At 32.7% G+C, this 19,473-nt stretch overlaps 1 protein-coding gene across 2 annotated transcripts; it reads right to left on the reverse strand.

The window, feature by feature from the left end:
• Positions 1 to 9,717: 9,717 nt before the first annotated feature.
• Positions 9,718 to 13,851, reverse strand: LOC127805755 (protein SMAX1-LIKE 3). Of its 2 annotated transcripts, none has more exons than XM_052342518.1 (3): positions 12,083 to 13,851; positions 11,173 to 11,425; positions 9,718 to 10,935 (listed from the first exon to the last, which is right to left on the reverse strand). In XM_052342518.1, the coding sequence occupies exons 1-3, from the start codon at positions 13,240 to 13,242 to the stop codon at positions 9,841 to 9,843; spliced, it is 2,508 nt and encodes an 835-aa protein (XP_052198478.1). In that variant the 5' UTR covers positions 13,243 to 13,851; the 3' UTR covers positions 9,718 to 9,840. The 2 variants fall into 2 exon arrangements, with proteins under 2 accessions (XP_052198478.1, XP_052198477.1); XM_052342517.1 differs by having other exon boundaries at positions 11,173 to 11,428; positions 12,083 to 13,850.
• Positions 13,852 to 19,473: the final 5,622 nt, after the last annotated feature.

The raw sequence follows: 19,473 nt of genomic DNA on the forward strand, positions 1-19,473 counted from the left end.
CACCACATAATATCTTTTTTAATTAAATGACTCAAAGACAACTATAATGTACAAAAAGGGTTTGGGAGTGTTATTATGACGTTTTTAAAACTTTTCTTGTACCAAAATGTAGAGAAATACTTAAAAAATTATTTTTGAGCTGTTTCTATAATCTTGAAAATATTTTAAGACTATTTCGTAATATTAAGAAAATATTAAAAAAAAGTTTACAAAGAACCAAGTTATAGACAGAATTTATTCCATTTCTAACTCAAAATTTATAATTTTTTTTGGGATTTGTTTATGCGATTCCTCTATATTTTTATTTTTTATTTTTTGAAAAAATATTATTTTTTCATTTCGTTTCATATTATATTCATTTTTCGTTTCTATTTCTATACAATTTAGAAAGAGAATGCATTTCATATCAACCAATATAATTGTCTAAATGTTGAAAACAAATTAACTATTTTTTACAGAGCAATAGTTAACATTACCTTTTATTTTATTGGGTTTTGCTAAGGTGACACTGGTCAAGATTGATTTAACATATTTTGCTTTTAGCATTTGAATACTCGTTGAAAGTGTATTAACTTATTTTTGGCACTACGAGCAACAATTAACCAACAATAACTATATCTTATTTTTAAATAAAGTGTATTTATTATATCTTATTTTTAATTTTTAAATAATTTTATCTATTAATTAAATAATTTAAAATACGATGTATTTTTCATCAACTAAAATAATTTTTGCAGTGATACGAACGATTGTTTAAATATTTTAATAATTTCTACTAAAGAGATGGATGCCCTTAGCTTTTTCTTCAATACATATTCGCCTTTGGGGATTTATTGATCTTTCCAAACCTATGGGCCATGGGTCCCTAAGTTACAACCTTTCGGGGAAAATAATGTAATTGAAACAAGACAATATTTTTTAGATCTTTCAATTCAAATATCTCAAAGATATATGCTCGATTAGGAACTTGGGTCGGAGGCATAAGTCTCAAGTTTGTATGTTTAATTTTTTTAATATTACTTAATTATCTTCTATCTTTTTATTTCGAAAGAACGAATGTTAAAGAGTATAATAATTTATATACACAATATCAAAGAATTAAGGATAATTTTAGAAGTTTAGAGGGGCTATTTCGCACCCTCTCACATATGTAATTCTATCCCTGATGTCTAATTATTCATTCTCAATTATAAAAAAAATTATTTAAAAGGACATTAGATATTTGTTTATTTAGGATCTCTCCATATCATGCGGGGTAAAGTCTCGACCCAAACCCTATGCTACCATCACAAATTCTTAAAAAAAAATTAACTATCTCAATAAGATTAAATTTTAATAATGGACCCAAATTTAAAAATTAAGATATATTTAAATGAACAATTTTTTTTAATCCTCCATGAATCTCAATGATGTCCCATAAAGGCTTCCTCTTTTTCTTGGTTAATTGATATAATTAAACAATAAAAACTAATGCCATTTTGAAATTTAGAATTTTAAAGGATTATTTGTCATGGATCTCGCTGTGGGCCAAGCAGGCTGGTCTCTTGGCCCATTGTTTTTATTTTTTTTTTTTTTAAAATTTGATCATTTATCAAAAAATCTTATGCCACGTCACATTATGAATTTTTTTGTATTAAATAATACTTCGAGTTTACAAAATATATAAAATATTAAAACAATGGGCAAATAGTGAAAAAATCTAAATCTTTTCGCGAATTTACAAATTTATCTAAATATTTTAATTTTGATAATTATATTTCAATTAATTTAATTAGATATAATTTTATCTAATATCTAAAATTAATTTGAAAGACATGTAGCTGAGACTTACATATACATATATGAGTGAAGTCTACATGTACAATTTGATTTTTTTATTTTTTTTTGCATCTATACATGTAGGTTCCACTCGTATATATTTTTTTTTTATGACGGGTGGCTAGCCATATTAGTAATGACACATGCCTCCTAAATTAATTTTAGGTGTTGGTTAAAATTGCATCTAATTAAGCCAATTAAGATATAATTGTCAAAATTAAAACATTTGAATAAATTTACAAATTCATAAAAGATTTAAATTTTTTTCTATTTGTCCTAAAATAATATATATGCCCAATTATACTTTAATTCATTTCTTTATAATTATAATTTTTTTAAAAAAATATTTGTATTTGTCATGGGCCTAAAGCTCTCGGCCCAGCTTGACCCTTGACAAACTTACACACATAATATGTCACATGCTCATGATGTTTTTTTTATTATTATTAAAAATGGCAAGACGAGGAGTTAAGGAACTCTTAGTTTAAGTGTGACTCTACCTTAATTTACGCCCCACTCTTTTAGGTTAGGCATTTGAGGTTGGTAATCTTATTGGAATTCTCGAGACATACAAATATGTGACATATTTAATAAACCTAGCCAAACTTTAATAAGCATTAAGACCTGATGAGGGAATATTTATAGGGGCACAATTTTACTGTGTTACCCCTAGAAGTTACTATTAATTTGGAGTCATGTGTGCTAGTAAAGGCTAATGGGCGATCGCCACATGTCAAGTCTTAGGAGCTCCACTTATCTTTATAATCTTTATTATGATTTTGAACTGGAAGAGATAGAGAGGAAGATTCAGTCAACCAAGAATATCTTCAACATCTTAAGAATTATCTCCATTAGTGAAGGTTATTTTTTCTCCCCATGGAAAGTGGATCAGCATCTATTTTTGAAAGGTATCTTATCTCTTATTGGAAAGGCCACGAGACATCTATAAATAGAGGGCAACCTCTACAGGTATGGGGATCTAACTTCTAAGGGACTTTTTTACTATCTTCCATTATTATTACACTCCTCAAAAACTCTATGAACTGACTTGAGCGTCGGAGGGATCACGGGGAGCGAGTCCCTACCCTTTTTACAGGTACTTGGTCCGAGATAGAAGAAGGTGATCGGCTCCGCATCATCAAGACCGATATCGATCGTTCTTTCGCCGTTTAAACTCAAAATTAGTGGAAGATCACATAAGCTCTAGAGCAGGAAACAATATTAGAGATTAGGAGAACTCGAATGTAGAACTTCGTTTCACCCAGCACACACCCAACTACTAGACCATGGCCTTGGTAGTCACATGCTCATCACATTTGTCGTATAGGTGAAAAAATTTGATGAAAGTTGAAAGATACTAAGAAATAAATTAATAGGAAAAAAATAAAAAATAAAAAAGAAAGGGAGAAAAAGAGTAAAAAGAAAGTTGCAATGTCATGTGATCTTCCTAACTTTTGGGGTTAAAAAAAGAAAAAGGGAAAAAAAAACTCTTGAGTTAACTAATTAAACATTTTCTCAAGTTACATGTAGATGTAGATATGAGCATTAGGTTGATTTAATTATTAAATTGATTGAGTTGTTCAAACCAAATAAATCAAGCATTTTTTTTTAAAACTAAACTGAAACGATCTAATAGTTACTTAAATAAAAAAAATCAAAAAATTGAAAAAAAAAAAAGTGCAAACAAATAGAAGTAATTTGAAGAATAAGTGTTATTTGAGTATGAATAAATATTACTCGAGTGAAAATAAGTGTTATTTGAAAATAAAGAATATTAGTCGATTAAGAATAAATTTTATTTGATTAATCTTTGTAAGTAGATTTCAATCTAAAAATATTACTTAATTAAGAAATTTTGTTACTTGAGTAAAAACAATATTACTCAATTAAAAATATTTGTTACTCAAATAAAATAAGTGTTATTCAAGTAAAAAAGATATTACTTGATTAAGAGTAATTTTTACTTGATTAACTTTTATGAGCAAATTTCAGTCAGTTCAATTTTTTTAGTAAGGAGACTGCTCTGAATTGAAATGATCAAAAAACTCAAATTTAAAAACTGAACCGAACTAATTTACAAATCCAATCGAACCAAACCGTCAATTTTAGTAGCTTAGGATCAGTTATTTTGGTTCAATTAAAATTTTGCTCACCCCTAATTGCATTTAAAATTAGTGAAAATATTATTTAGATAATCATTTGTGATATTCGTGTATTAATGTGTTATATTTTATATCATATCAATACAAATATATAATGTATTGATACACAAGTATCATTAAAAGCATCATAAACAATGTTTTTATAAAATTAATTTAATGAAAAAGGAAAAACAAGACACTTTGGAAAAAGAAAATGGAATGTCTGCCAGCTCTTCAACCAAAGGAATTTAAACGCGTTGGGATCATCATTAGCACATAACAGGGAGATGTGATTAATTAAGGAACCAAGAAAGATGATTAAAGGACAAAGCATATATAGACAGAACAAAAGCAATTAAAGGCGAAAACAAAGCAGTCTAAGATGGAGGCTTCTCCCTTTTGGAAATCTGGCTAAAAAGGTTACAAAAGACAACTCCAAAGTATTAAACACCATTGGCTCTTAATTATATAATCTGGATTGTTCTAACATTGAAAATTGTGCCCTTTTTTAAGTAAAAAAAAAAAGTAAAATTAACTTGGAGAGGGGGGGGCGGGGGGGATTTTAACAGTAAGTTGAGCTAGTTTTAGAAAGAATTTTGAAAAGCTTGAAATAACCTAACATTAAAAATTGAACCCTAAGATAGATAAGACTCCAAAGAACTAGGTCTACCTCGAGGTAGGCTTAAGAATCACAACTCAATCCATCTTAAGGATCATATTAGATTGTCTATGTTGATCTCATTTTGCCCAAACTTATATATAAAAGTATATAGTGTCTAAAAATATAGGTACAACATTTATTACATCATTTTTTAGTATAATGACTAATTTGAACATTAAAAATTCACCAAGAGAGGAGACCCCCCAATTTTTTTCTTGCAAGAAGAGCAAGTTGATCAAGACCTATCGAACTTGAAGATTATTAGGATAATTAATCTTAGAATTGAGAAAGAACCAAAGAGAGCATCGTTATATCACCAATTGAGTGGTGAAATATGCGTTCATGTTTCGCACGAAGTCCATGACTCAATCAAAATAAATTAAATAAATCTCATATTTAATTTTAATAATAATATTAACGTAAACCTATTCTATCTTGTAAACCCAAATAAGCACACCAGAAAAATTTACTAGAAACTTAGGGTGTGTTTGATAGCATTTAATTGGAAAGAAAAACATTTTTCAATTTGCATGAAAAACAAAAACCATCTCCCCTAGATAGAATTTTCCATGAAAAATGGCTAAAAATATACTTTAATGGTTGTACCATGAAATTGAATTCCATGAAAAATATAGTATGTCAAATACTAAAAATGAAATTTAATTTCTTGGATGTGATATTTTCTATACATTTTTCATGCATTTTTCATGTTATCAAACAAATCTTAAGAGAAAATGTTTAAAAAGTGAAGACTCGCGTGACCAAAATATGCTCTCTCAACGATTTCACTAATTCCTAAAACTCGATTTCACTAATTCCTAAAACTCAAACACATCCCAAAAGCAACTAGTGACAAATTCCTTACTTATGCCAACAAGTTTTGATTTAAAGTTAGAGAAGATAACAATCTTTTTTGCGATTCTTAAAGTAAAACCATCTTTTAGGGTTTAAAGAAAAGAGAGATGCTTATCTACGTTGTTTTCCATGCATATATATACATATTTTTCCTTTAACCTTTTACTTTGTTCTTGAGCTTTCATATATATATATATATATATGTATGTTAAATTGTATAATAATCATTTTGAAGGCTTCTTGTAATTTTACGTACAACACCTTTTAGTGGGTTTCCGCCCAAAGATGAGAGAATGTTGGGGGGTAAATCAAAGGTAACTAGAAAAGTTATTCTTTTGGAAAACAATGCATGAAAAGTAGTGAGTGGTTTAATTAGTGTTTAGAGAATAGAATGGGGACATTAAATTAGAAAGGGAAAAGATCATGACCATGATTCGGTGGTTAGATCGAGGTCGAATTAAAATATATTTTTATAAAATAAAATAAATATATGTTGATATAAAATATGATAAATAATAAATTTAAAAGTGTGTTGAATAACATTAATATTATTTTATAATAAAATGTTATAAAATAATGATAATACAAATTTATGATGAAAGTAAAATAAAGAATTAAACAAAAAGTTCTCGACATGTTAATAGAATGGTAGATAATATTCAAATAATCTAAATATATAAAAATTAAAATTACGAAATCTTGACCGACTTAACTAAGTCTTGTTCGGTTGCTTCATCAATTCAACCACGTACGATTCTTGTAAAAAGATGAACAATTCCACCAACCAATTCCATGCAATTCTCAGTAAAGTTGGAAAAAGTTGAAAAAAGTTGCCTCTCCTTTTCACTACCCTTACGTTATGGATCATACCTTAATTACAAACAATATTCTTTTACTTTATTTTTACCCATATATTTTAATCTTTTGAAGAGTACCCCATTTCTTATTCCTTTTAATGTACAATAATTTAATTTTTATAATTTCACCTCTCGACACCTCATGAAACTCAAACTTAAGACCTTTTAAAAGTGTCGAAGTTTTTTAGACTTAGTAATATTCTCATCACCTTATATATATATATATATATATAAAAGCCTAGCAACTACAGCTATCAGATTCTCCAAAGGTGGCTAGATATTAAAAAAGAAATTATTGGAGATGCCGCACGTGTCCCTATAAATAATGAAAACCAGGGATGCGCTCTGTAAGGTAAAAGATACATCTGACAATTAAAGTTTAGTTTTTTTTTTATTTTTTTAAACTATTTATATAAAGATAAGCTCGAGTGCAGTAATATAATTGTTTTTATATTAGAGGGGAGAGGTTATGAGTTTGGATACTGCTCACATAATAAGTTTTTATTATTAAAATTTAAAAATTTTAAATTAGAGTTTCAAAAAATAAAACCCCAAATGGTTGTTTGGTTTAAATAATATATATATATATATGTGGATGAGAGGTGGGCTCTGTTTTTTTGAAATAAACAGAATCCCTGGAGCTAGGTAACTAATGACAGTGTGACACCTACTCTTAATATATGCTCCTTTCCCCATTACCCAGAAAAAAAAAAAAAAGTAAAAGCATGGTAATTTCCTTCACCTTTGCCTTTTATCTTTTTCATCTTCATTACCATTACTTTAACTAAATCTACTTCGTTTAGAGGGATTAATTTGGCAATCGGACTAGACTCTAGATCAAAATTAAAATTTATAGAGATTTTAGATGAAAGATTGAATTCATTAGGGTCCAAATCAGACTACATCAGTCCAAACTGATCCATATTCTTTTTCTCCCCATTTTTAATAAAATTTTAAAGAAATATGATTTACATACATTATGCATTGTTTTTTACTTTAATTTTATCAATACTTGTTTGTTCTAAAGAAAAAAAGTTAAATAAAATTTAATTTATTGAAGTTAAATAATTATAGTTTATTTTTTAATTATTTTAAATAAAAATAGTTTTGGTGTAGTAGTAAAGTAATTTCATAAATTAATTATTATTTAGAGATGACGAAATCAAATCTTGTTAAATAAAAATAGTCTTGGTGTAGTGGTAAAGGATATTTTAAGAGAACGTTTTATCCACAGGTTAACAAATTTTGAATTCATAATCTCTAAATAATAATTGATTTATAAAATAATTTTATCACAAAATCAAGACTCTTTTTTTTTAATATTTAGCCTAAAAAATTTTAAAAGTAAACTACAATTGTCAAACACTACCTAATAAATTTTTATTTCAAAATTTGTAATCTTTTTTCTATATGCATAGCACAGACCACCTTTCTAATAATATATATGTCAACATTTGAAAATATGGTCAAGGCAATAGCTTAACTTTTAGATATTGGAATATTGAGTCTTATTATTACTCAAATACAAATATACCATATTTTCTAAAAGTTGAGTGAACGAGACAATAAAAAATATCATGAAAAAGTATTTTGAATGAATTACTCTTGCACCCATGGTTAATAATTAGGTGAAATTTAAGAAATTGTATCATCCCCACTATTTTGAAGAATTACGACAACTTTTCTTAAGGTTTAAAACTTGCGTAAACCAATATTTTTACCATTAGACGACGACAATTAAATTTTTTAAATATATATTGAAAATGTGCTTCAATTTTAATCTCTCTTCTTGTTTGATGATGGTGGCAGAAAAAAAAAAATATTCTCCTTTCGTATTTCTTTCGAAGTCAAAAGAATCCAGAATAAGATTCTTAGAATTTAACAACTCGAGGTTTGCTTCTAGCTAGGTTTTTAGACAAACTCAATTGCTAAATTTTTTTTTTAATTTTATTAAATTGTTAAAGAGAAAAAAAGAGAGATATGAGTCAAAAATTAATAAAGTAAAATTATCATTTTATCCTAAGTTTTAACGACAGTATGAAAGATCCTTGTAATTTTTTAAAAAATCAAAATATCTCCTAAAATTCAGCCATTCCCAAAAAGTGTCGCTATATATATAATTATATATATATAATATATAATGCTAGATTTGGGTGGTGATATTATGTAATCACTATATAAAATATTATATATATTTTACTGATAATATAATGGTTAATTAGTTTACGTGTTAATTACCCAGCTGTGATGATTAAAGCTGTCTTCTCCCAACATATATAGATATAATTTTATTTTTCCAGTTGAATTGCATGGATGAATGGAACACATTATTCCAATATTATGCCAATGATAACCTCATTATGCTCTTCTCCTATGAAACCTTTTGACAGAAAGAAATGATTCGCCCATGCTTCATTATTAGTGTCTCTGTGTGTATGTGTATGTTACTGTGTCTCCTAACTGAGATCCTTTGGATCCTAAGGAAAGGAACTTGCATATCAAGACATATGGCCCCAGTACTCCATAACCAAGATGACTTAGAAAGATATATATATATATATATAATATTAAAAATCTAAAAGACCTTTATAAATTAGATTATATGTGATAAAAAAGAAAAATGATCTCTTGAACTTCTATTAAGTTTGAAGTAAACGTTCTTATTGTTTTGAGTTATTTGTATGAAATTTTTTTGTGATTTTTCTTCGTTTTGAGTCCTTCTCCATTGGTTCTGACCTAGGGCGTCCCAATATTGTGGTTTAAATGACATAAAATAAAGTTTCATTCACTTAAAAATAGAGAAAAATAACCAAAGATGAAGATGAAAAGATTATACGAAGAAAATAGTTACGACTCACAATTTTTTGAGTAGATTTATCCTATTATTATGAAATTGTAAATGCATGTTTGTTGAGATTGAATTATGTTACATTTTTTGTCTTAACATTCTTCATTTTGGTTTAGAAGAAGAAAAACTATATAAATTAAAACACTAAAATAAAATGAGGACATTGTTATTCTATTCGGTGAGATGGGTCGAATCACCTGACTAAAAAGAAGGAATCACCTGACTAAAAAGAAGGAATAATGAGATTTATCCCTCTTGAATTCGGTGATTCAATTCCTTCTTAACTAGGTTATTCGGCTCACTTGGGTAAAAAAAAAAAATTTATTTCTTTTAAATTAAACAACAAAACAATAATCTCTTTAGCAAGGTCTTTACTTTCGGATGCAATCTTGCTTTGTAAGAATCTTTGAGTACAACTAAACCAAATAAATAGGAATAATATATATATATATATATATATTGCAGGGAATTAGGAAGGAATCTACATGTACGTAGTAGTATTACATAACTTTGCAGCAACTAAGAATCTCGATCCAGTCATGGGAATGCATGTTTGGGTTAATTACGTTGGTTTAGGGAAGAACTAGCTAGCTAGCTGAACAAAGAGCAACAAAAATGAAAAGAAAATAAGCTAAAGAGTAACTGAAGTTTAATTATCTTTTACAAATCCTGAAGTTTGAAAAGGATCCGGCCATCAACAGAATCCAAGAGCCCAATATCGTCGATCGATTGGTTGTCTTGAAGATTGTCATCTTGATCAAAAGAAACGTTCAAATCCAAAGAGACACAGTGCCCAATTTCCTTCTCCTCTTCAGATCCGTCCGATTTCTGTTTGCTTGGAGGTGAGCAAGCTCTGGACCTAGAACTGAAGCTTTCGCAGCTCAGAATTACAATGGCATCGTGAAGACTCACTTCTTTGCCATTGGAATTACTCATTATTCTTCCCCTTTCAATCGCCCGCTTGATCCCCATTTGCGAGCAATAGTCAGCTTGCTCTACGTCTTCAACCAAGAACACTCTATGAGGATTCACAGACACGGCTTCTGCAAATCGCTCCAAGTAGCTGCAGCTTTGCTCATCTCTCGATCGCTTATTTCTCAAGTCTTCGACGGAATCGGCTCGGGTCGACGAGAAGCTGCTCAAAGTAATTGAAACAAGGTCCGAATGTGACCCGAAAACAAGCCTGGCCAACTCCCTGGCAATCCTCTCTTTGGCATCCACATCCAAACCTTGGAAGAACAGCCAAGTCTCCTCTTTTGCTTCGCAACTACTCTTCGTATGATCCCCTTTTCTTCTAACCATGCCAGACCTGCATCTCAATATAGTGGAAGTGATTTCAGGGATGATTTCTTTATGCCATGGCACTTCTTTCTCCAATGCATTGCACAGGGTTTTGAAGTTCTCGGAGTTCATCTCCTTGAATCTGTGAGGATTCTCGGCCTCCGTGTCGCTCGAGGAAGCTGAATTATGGGTTGAGCTTGGATTGGACAAGAATAGCTGTTTGGGCTGGGGACTGTATATTCTAAAACTTGGTTCATAGCTTCCGTCCATCCCTTCTTCGTAAGTTGAAAAATGCTGATCACCACTCCAATGGATAGCATGGTGAAAATTAGGGTACGAAATAGCAGAAGTAGAGCAAGAAGGTGATGCAGAAGAGAAGGTTATAGTTCGTTCAGATAAGTAGGGTTGTCTCTGAGCTGATGAACTGCAAAATGAGTTCCACTTTTCACAGAGATCTCTGACTGGGACAGACTCCTGATAAAGAGAAGCCAATCACAATTAATGTACGTAGAAGAAGCTAGATTGCAAAGATTATGATTTTATTTTTGTTAATTAACGCTACAAACTACACTTATTGCCCTTTCACGAGTATACATACTTTTAAACCTTAGTCGTAAAGGAGACAATTCAACTCTCTTATCACCGGGTCAACCCATGGGGACAGCTATTACGAATGTTAAGAAAGCTGATATATATTAGATTGAAAGTAACCTGATCATTGTTGCTTGAAACTTGATCGGTGGTGTTGCGGAGTCTTTGGTTTTCATCCTTGTATTTTTGAAGCCACAAAGGCAGGCTCGAGGTGGTGGCCTCGCTGGTACAGGTGTTGAAGCTTCGGGCTTCATTCTCGAACTTGGTGGAGCATTGAGCCAAGCAGCTGCTGAGTTGCTTCTCGTTCCCACCCAGCAGAAGCAAATTAGACCTATTTTCAGCTTTCTTGGTTCTAGGCACACTTTGTGCATCACTGCTGCAAATGTGCAATTTAATTAAACAAAGGAGCATAAGAAAAGGAGCCAAAAAAACAACAAAAAAAAGTGATGAGAACAGAATGATGATTATGTGTGGCAACTTTTTAGAGAGAGAGAGAGAGAGAGAGACAAAACTGAATAATTATGTTTTCATGGAGGAAAATACAGTCCCGGAAGGAACAACATAAAAGTGATGAGAGAACTGAATTCTGATTCTTTTCGGTACAATCTTTCAAAGACAGCAAATTTCATTTATCTCTGGCGGCCCGGGAAGTATAGCAATCGGTGAAGTCAATAATATTCCAATGAAAGAAAAGAAGAAAACAAAAGGACAAAAAAAACTCAACGTTCGATATTGCAAAATCTGAAATAGGCAAAAAAGAACTTTATAAACTCTCCCTTTTTTGCGTTTATTCAGTGAAAATCATCAATGGTGAGCTTCATTAAAGGGAAAGAGATGAGATTTAACAAACCCTACTCCAATTCTCTATGAAGAAATTGAATACTATTGGAAGAAATCCCCCAGGATACATAGCTCCTGTGCTAAGAGATTATAGTGGCATTTTTTGTGGCTAGAGTACAAACCTCTTTGGAGTGAGCCGAGGCACAGATTTCTGTATAAAAAAAGAATAAAAATAAAATAACTGTTTTACCTGTCAGGGTTGAGGCTCAAGCTCAAACTTCCCTCAGGAATAGTAAGAGGATGAAGCCCCCAAATAGTCTCCAACGAAGGGTGACCAGTCTTACATCTCCTGTAAGTTTGAAAGGTTGCAATTCCCAGTAGCCAAAACCTGCCACTCTCCTCAATTCCAGAAACCAATCTTCCAAGCTCTATGATCATGTACTCCACTGGGCAGTAGTATTTCCTCCTTTGTTCGCCGGAACCAGCTCTATACTCAGTGGTCCAGTGAAGATCTTCCAAGTAGAAAACAATCCCTTTGTCCACACAGCTCTTCACAAGGCACCTCAGCTCCCCAAGCCTCCTTTCAAGCTCTTCTCTAGGAACATTTTCCAAAGTGTTTAGAGGAAGGCTTATGAACTTGAGTTCCCTAAAAGCCTCAGGAACTTCTCCTCTATCAACTTTGTCCATCACTCCTCTAACTACACCTTCTATGGTGGCCAAACACTCCCCAACAAGCACAATACTTTTCCTCTTCTTGCTCAACATGGTTTCTATCACGCTCATCACATCCTCATTTCTCACTTGATTATCTGACGATGCCCTGGGCCTACTGATTCCTTTCCCCACTTGGAAATTGCTTTCCTTTGAGTTATTATCGGTTGGGAGGGTTTGGGAGCTTAGCTCCAAAGCAACAGCCTTTTCGACGTCGGCTTTCACTTGGGTGCTGGAGAAGCCAGCTTCTCTCATGACTCTACTGACGCTGGGATCGTCTAGAATGGAGATTATGAGCTGGTCGAGCTCTATTTTCACTGCTAGGAGGGGCTGCTGCTGGTTCTCGATCGAGCCGCGGCGCTGGTGGGCTTGAGCCCTCTTGAAGGCGGCCACCAATGCGTTGGAGATGGAGGGGTGGTGGGAATTAGGGCCCAGCATGGGTCCTGCGGATGACGCTGGGAGGCGGTTGAGGGCAACATTGAAGCAAAGCTCAAGAGCTCGGCACCGGAATGGGTTGGAGTTGGACCGGAGACAGGCCGTGCGGAGGAGGCCGGTTGGAGAGGTGAGCATGGTGCTGGCTACGTGGAGGGGAGTCACCTGAGTGTGGCCGCGCCTCCTCGCCAGGGTTACGGCTTGTTTTACGACGTTCGCAGCCTCCGAGGTCAGGGATTGGTTCATGGCGTATCCTCCTGCCCTCATGATCCTGACTATGATGAAGATAGTATATTAGGAATTCTACAGAGCGTGTGGAAGACAAGTTAAGTTGGATGAAATGACCAAGATGAAGGAAGATCGGCCCTTTATAATTATGGATCTTGGTATCATCATCATCATATATATATATATATATATATTGGACTGGATAAACACAATAGTGATCAGTAAGATGTCAAGAAAGATTGGAGGTAAGTAGCTAGCTGGCTTGGTTTTGATGGCGCTGCAGAGGCTACTGCAAGTACTACTGTCGATGGGCCTATATCCTTAAATTAAACCTCTTCCTCTATCCAAATACGCAGCTGCTGCTTGGTGCTGATAAGCTGATGTGTAGTGACATGGAAGCCGCGTTTGATCTTGTTGTAGTGGTAGTAGTAATAGAATCTGTAGATTTTGTGTGTGTGTGAGAGAGAGAGAGAGAGACAGAGACAGAGAGGAGCGTGAATATGGATGGAATGGAAGGTGGGGTGTTCTTTTCTTGCAGGAGAGGCAAAATTTGGGGTCCAAGGTCGATTTTGCAGTGGAAAGTGGAATGCATGTGCTGACAAGCAGCAGGACTAATATGCACCAGTACCAAAGCTTCTCTTCTTTTCCCTCTCTCTCTCTCTCTCTCTCTCTCTCTCTCTAGTTCCATCTATGCACATTAACTTATACAGATAAATTGAATAAAACTCTATTAAAGATGACGATCGTCATCTCAAAAAATAATCTTACTCCATGTTTCTATAATTTAGTCGACCTTCGATCAACTCAACCCAACTCTTCATTTTCATAAAAAAATGATATAATTATTATCTATCTCTCTCCAACTATATATTCCTTTAACTATATATGTGTCTTCTATGTATATCTTCCCAAATATACAACAGATCTTCCCATTCCAATTCTTTCCCCAACCTTATCTCCTATGGAGCATAGCATTTTTGACAGGAATGTTAACAAAAATTCAAAGAAAAGACCCCAACTTTGGGTACCTTTCATGAAAAGACAATTCTAACCCGATGTAACCATTTTATCAAATTTTGTTATATAGCTTTATTAAAGCAAGCAAAGCAGTTAGTTACTAAAGGTAATATAATATTGGGTTTTTCTAAGGAGATAGGATAAAGTATTCTGTATAATTAATAAGTATATATTCTTTTCATACGATTTACATTTACATTTATTATGACTTATTTTCAAATTTTTTGTCGGGTACGTGTTCGAGTCTAAAAAACAAAGGGATAACAAATACAATTTATCATTCCCTTAGGGCTCCTAATGGGTAAAACCTAATATAATTTGGACAAATGATGTTCATGAATTAAAAACTTTTTGGAAATATAATCTTTAATTACACATTTGGGCTGTTTTTGTTATAAAATGTAAGTTATAATTCAAAAGTTGTATTCAAATATATCAGTTTTTCCCATAAAAATATTTTCTTTACTGCTAATTAGTCCTTATAAATCTATTTTTTATATAAAAATATCAATATCTTTCATATATATATATATATATAGGTCGAACCCTAAGATCGGAGTGAGAGGGACAGAAAGAAGGGAGAGAGAGAGAGAGAGAGAGCTCTCTTTGTTGGGTTTGCAGCAAATACGAGGGACCTGAAAAGAGTAAGAGGTGGGGGACTATGTGTCTGAAGGAATCGGGAACTGTGGACTTAAAAGACATTAAGGAATAAAGGGCTTCCCTTCCATCTATTTATTTACTTATGGATTACATTTAGACTATATGTGCCTATATATATATACACAACGCTTCTTGCTTACCTAGCTAGCTTTCAGTGCATGCAACTCACACAGCCCAACCCCACAAAAACAAAACATTCCTCTCTCTCTCTCTCTCTCTCTCCCTCTCTCTCCTCCTCTCTCAATTATGTCATAAAGTTGAAGCTTTTTGACCCAGCCCCTTGATTCAATCAAAAATCACAAACAATTTAATTCATAAAGTGAAAAATGAAGGGATAACGAACTTGTTCATGCATGAACGGCAGTGTGTTCCGCTGGGCTTTGGTCCATTTTTCTTTCTTTCATTCTATGCCTTCTTTGGGAAAAATATTGACTCTCTGGTCATAATAAAGTGTAGTGTGACAGTGTGAACCACTCACTCAAAAGAACCCCACTTCCAGGTTGACGAAGATCATTAGGCTCTCAATTTCTTGTTTCATTAATTTCTATTCTTTGCCCATTAATTTCACATTAATTTGTCGTGCTTTTCTGGCTTAAATATTAACAAATCATTTAGTGCTCCTTTCCTCACTACTAATTAAACAATTAATGAGAGACCGATTATCCTGCTTTGATTTATTTATTGTTTTTTGAGGGCCAAAAGGCCTCAATTAAGGCAGAAAAAGTGTTTAACAAGTTTGGTAGAAACCAGCAGCATATATACAACTTACTTACGCAACCCAAAAAAGCTAGCATCAACCAACTAATAAAACAACTTTTATGCTTCACTTTGACGCTTCCATGATCGATGAATCCAGATAAACATGCATTTAACTCATCTCTACTTTACCATCAACAAGTATAATAATTAATTAAAAAGAGAAACAGAACTAGAACAAGTATATGCATTGATCTGAGTGGAAGCAAGACAAATCCTACAGAAAGGGACAAGTTTAAGAGGATAAGTGTAGAGGGTGGAGCCTAGAGAATACATTAAGGTAATAGCCAAGCAAGTAAGACTAGAGAAAGAAGGACATGCATAGATACAAGAAGGCCAAACAAGCCACCAAGAGCGAACACAATGATAGATATCAAGGCCTCTGACCATTAGATCGAGCACCTAATGACTAATCTCTGCAGACTGGATGGAGTTGCGATCATCAGGCATGTGTATAGAACTATTGGATGGTATGAGGGTTAATTGAATTAGGCTTGAAGTCCCAATGAAAGGAAGGAAGATGACCCAACAAAGCTTAAGATCAAATAGCATACATAGTACAGTTATTTGTTTGTGTCTTTGTCTTGGGTTGTCTTTCTAATTAGAAAAGAAAACAAGAAAGGCGGATAAATTACACTAGACATCCTTAAAGTTTAGTAAAATAATATAAATTGCCTTTATATTTTTGAAAATAACAAAAATACTCTCATTACCCTTGCTTCTCACCCTCTCTCTATCTCTTCTTTTCTTTCCATTCTCATCTCTCACCTTCAACCACAACTACCCATCCGCAAAAATCATTCATTATCATTTTCACCTAGACTCTCTCTCTCTCACTCACTTTCCATTTCCACTATCTCCTTTAGTTAATAATGCCACAAATTGTCACTAACCTCCTATTGTTTTCCTTGTTAACTCTTTCTTCTTCCTCCTTACCTTTTTTTTTTTTATTCTTACCAAACCACCACAAAAAAAACCATTATCATGCTTTAACTTTTACGACCATCAACACTATGTCATTGGTATACCTTCTATCATAACTATCACCGTCTTACTCTTCCTCTATTCTTAGTTATCACTTTACTCTCTTCATTCTCCAAATCAACCTTCTAAAACTCTATCATGCATAGGCCACCATCTTGATACCACAACCTAAGCAACAAACCTTCTTTGATTTCTCTAAAATTGCACAAAGAAATCATGGTCATCAATGATCACTACCAATTGTTATTTCTTCCCTCACTATTTGTCACTCTTACAGAGCTTCTTTCTTTGTCACCACACATCACTGCCTCCCTTGTTCAAGCTCTATCTTTTCACCAACACTAACTGTAATGGGGTTTCTTTAACGTGATAGCCAGAAATGCCATTGTTGTCGACAATGGGTTTACAAAGATATTATGTTGAACCCTATTATTTTAGATAATAGGGTTGATAGTAATAGCTAGGGTTTCTCTAAAATAGGCATCGAAGCTATGGTCGCCACCACACAAGGAAATAAAAGAAAAAGAGAGTCAAAGAGAGAAATTCAAGGGTATTTTTGTTATTTTAAAAAGTTTAATAATGGTAACGTAAGGTCAAAGGAAAAGTGTTCTACAGTTAATAAAGTGAAAGAATATCTCTATTATTTAAAAAAAAACATAAGAATAATCGGTATTTTTCGATAATTCAGAGATGCAACGTGAAATTTTACCCTCCAGAAAGAATTAAAAAAAAAAAACCTATAGCTTGGCCATTTTCGTATTCCAATTAAAATGTACTCTTCTTTTTTCAAAAGCGTGCAGCATGCATGCATGAACAAGGAGTGTGCGTGTATATATATATATATCTCCCTCTCTCTCTCTCGATATATATGGTGATCCGGCGAGCAACAATATATATTTTTATCCAAAGATAGAGGCGTAGTTCCTTTAATTAATATTCAATGCAAAGATCGATCTTGGAACCTTACTATTATTTTCCAAGATTTTTCCTCAATCTATAAGAGCAGATTTTGCTTTGTCCCGGCCCACGCTAAGTTATATAGTGGTCTCATTCCACAGTGCGCCAATTCATAGAAAGGAGAGCTCCACCACTCATTCAGATACGCACGCATACATACATACATACCAAATTACAAATAATATTAGTTTGTTATCATCGTCAAATTTACTTAAAAATGGAGTGCATTTAGTAGTTATTTTTGGATTTGAGTGTATCTAAAATTTGCTCAATGATGAAATCAGCTTCCATATTAGAGGTGGAGTCAAGCAATCAATAGGTAATAATGTGTAATAAAATAACGTACCTTGAAATTTGTGCATTTTTATAAGCATCCTATGAGGCAAAGAAAGATTAGAATTGTACCATATAGATAGTCAGACGACAGTTCAAAGCCAAACAAGCAAATATCTAGCTTTGAATTGAGGTGGATTTGGTTGAATGGGCCAAGTCTCTTGTCTGGGTTGGGATAAATCTATACTCGAATTTAAATATCTTAGTATGCAGATTGCCTCTAATAATATAAAAGAAGAGATATTTTCATAATTTTCTCCTAACCACAAGATCCCCATCAACAAAATACATGAAAAAGAAAATGTGTATAAGTTCTCTTGCACAATTAATAAACAAGAGATCTCCCTTTGATTAAATAATTTCTCAATCTAACTTAGTCTTGGACTTTAGTTTAACATTATTATATTAATGTGTTATGTAGTAATATTAATTAAATATATAATACAATATAGTTAATGTAATATTAAATGTCATTCTTTAAACTGCTCCTTCATCACATAGAAGTAGTCAACGAAAGGGAGAAGCTACCAATCATAGAACAAAAGGGAAGGGAAGAGTGGGAGAAGAAGTGTATGTCCAATTGGGAGATGCAGCTGGTGGTGGGCAGTGAGAGACAAGCTCGCAACCCAAGCTGCAAGAAACAACAACCAAAGGGAATGTTGTTTTAATTGACTCTATTTCCATGGCCGTAGGGACCCAAGAAGATGGAGCATCTCCCATGACCTGTCATGGACGACATGACAAAGGGATTATTCTCAAGCTTATTGGGTCCCTATTATTCATAGTCCCTTTTTCTTTTAGTTCTTCCTAGATCCAACCCATTTTCTGTTTCTGTCTGTTTGGTGATGGGTTACATTCATTTCAAAAAATTAATGACGTCACAGTCAAGTTTTTGCCTCAAAACTTTAATTTGAACAAAGTTTGTGTGTAATAAATGTATATATTGCTAACATATATTGACTATCTTGGTATTGGTGATTATATCTCTCTCTAAATGATCACAACATCTACAATAAAGGGTGGGGTTGATTTTCTTTTTATAACCTTCGATTATCAAATAAATATAATAAATAAATAATAAATGTATATAAACACAATGAGTTCTATAGTCCAATCCTTTTACCTATAGGGTTTCCCTTTGTATAGACTAAAAGAGACGAGATACTTAGACTTATTCTTGAGATTTATTAAAAAATTTAGAATTTTCTCCAAATTTTTCAAATTTGATTATTATCAAATAAAAAAATCTCTAATTTGAATTTAAAGTTAGATAAATCTATCATATCTGACATGCATGGGTTTTCCCCAATTGAGATTCAAGTTAATCTCTTGAATTTGGATCTATATTTTCTTTGCACTTGACAATGAAGATACGTGACAAACTATGACTCATCATCAAGAATAACTTAGTAATTTTTATCTCTCGATAGTTGTGCAGCATATATACACATATATACATATGTTTAGAGTGTTTAATTTCTTCTTCTTACAGATTAATTTCCATTATTATCATGCATGTGATGAGTATACAGTATTCTCTGAGTCCCAGCCCAGTCAAAAAGT

This window comes from Diospyros lotus, chromosome 7 (genome assembly GCF_014633365.1).
Source record: "Diospyros lotus cultivar Yz01 chromosome 7, ASM1463336v1, whole genome shotgun sequence".
Taxonomy (NCBI): Eukaryota; Viridiplantae; Streptophyta; class Magnoliopsida; order Ericales; family Ebenaceae; genus Diospyros; species Diospyros lotus.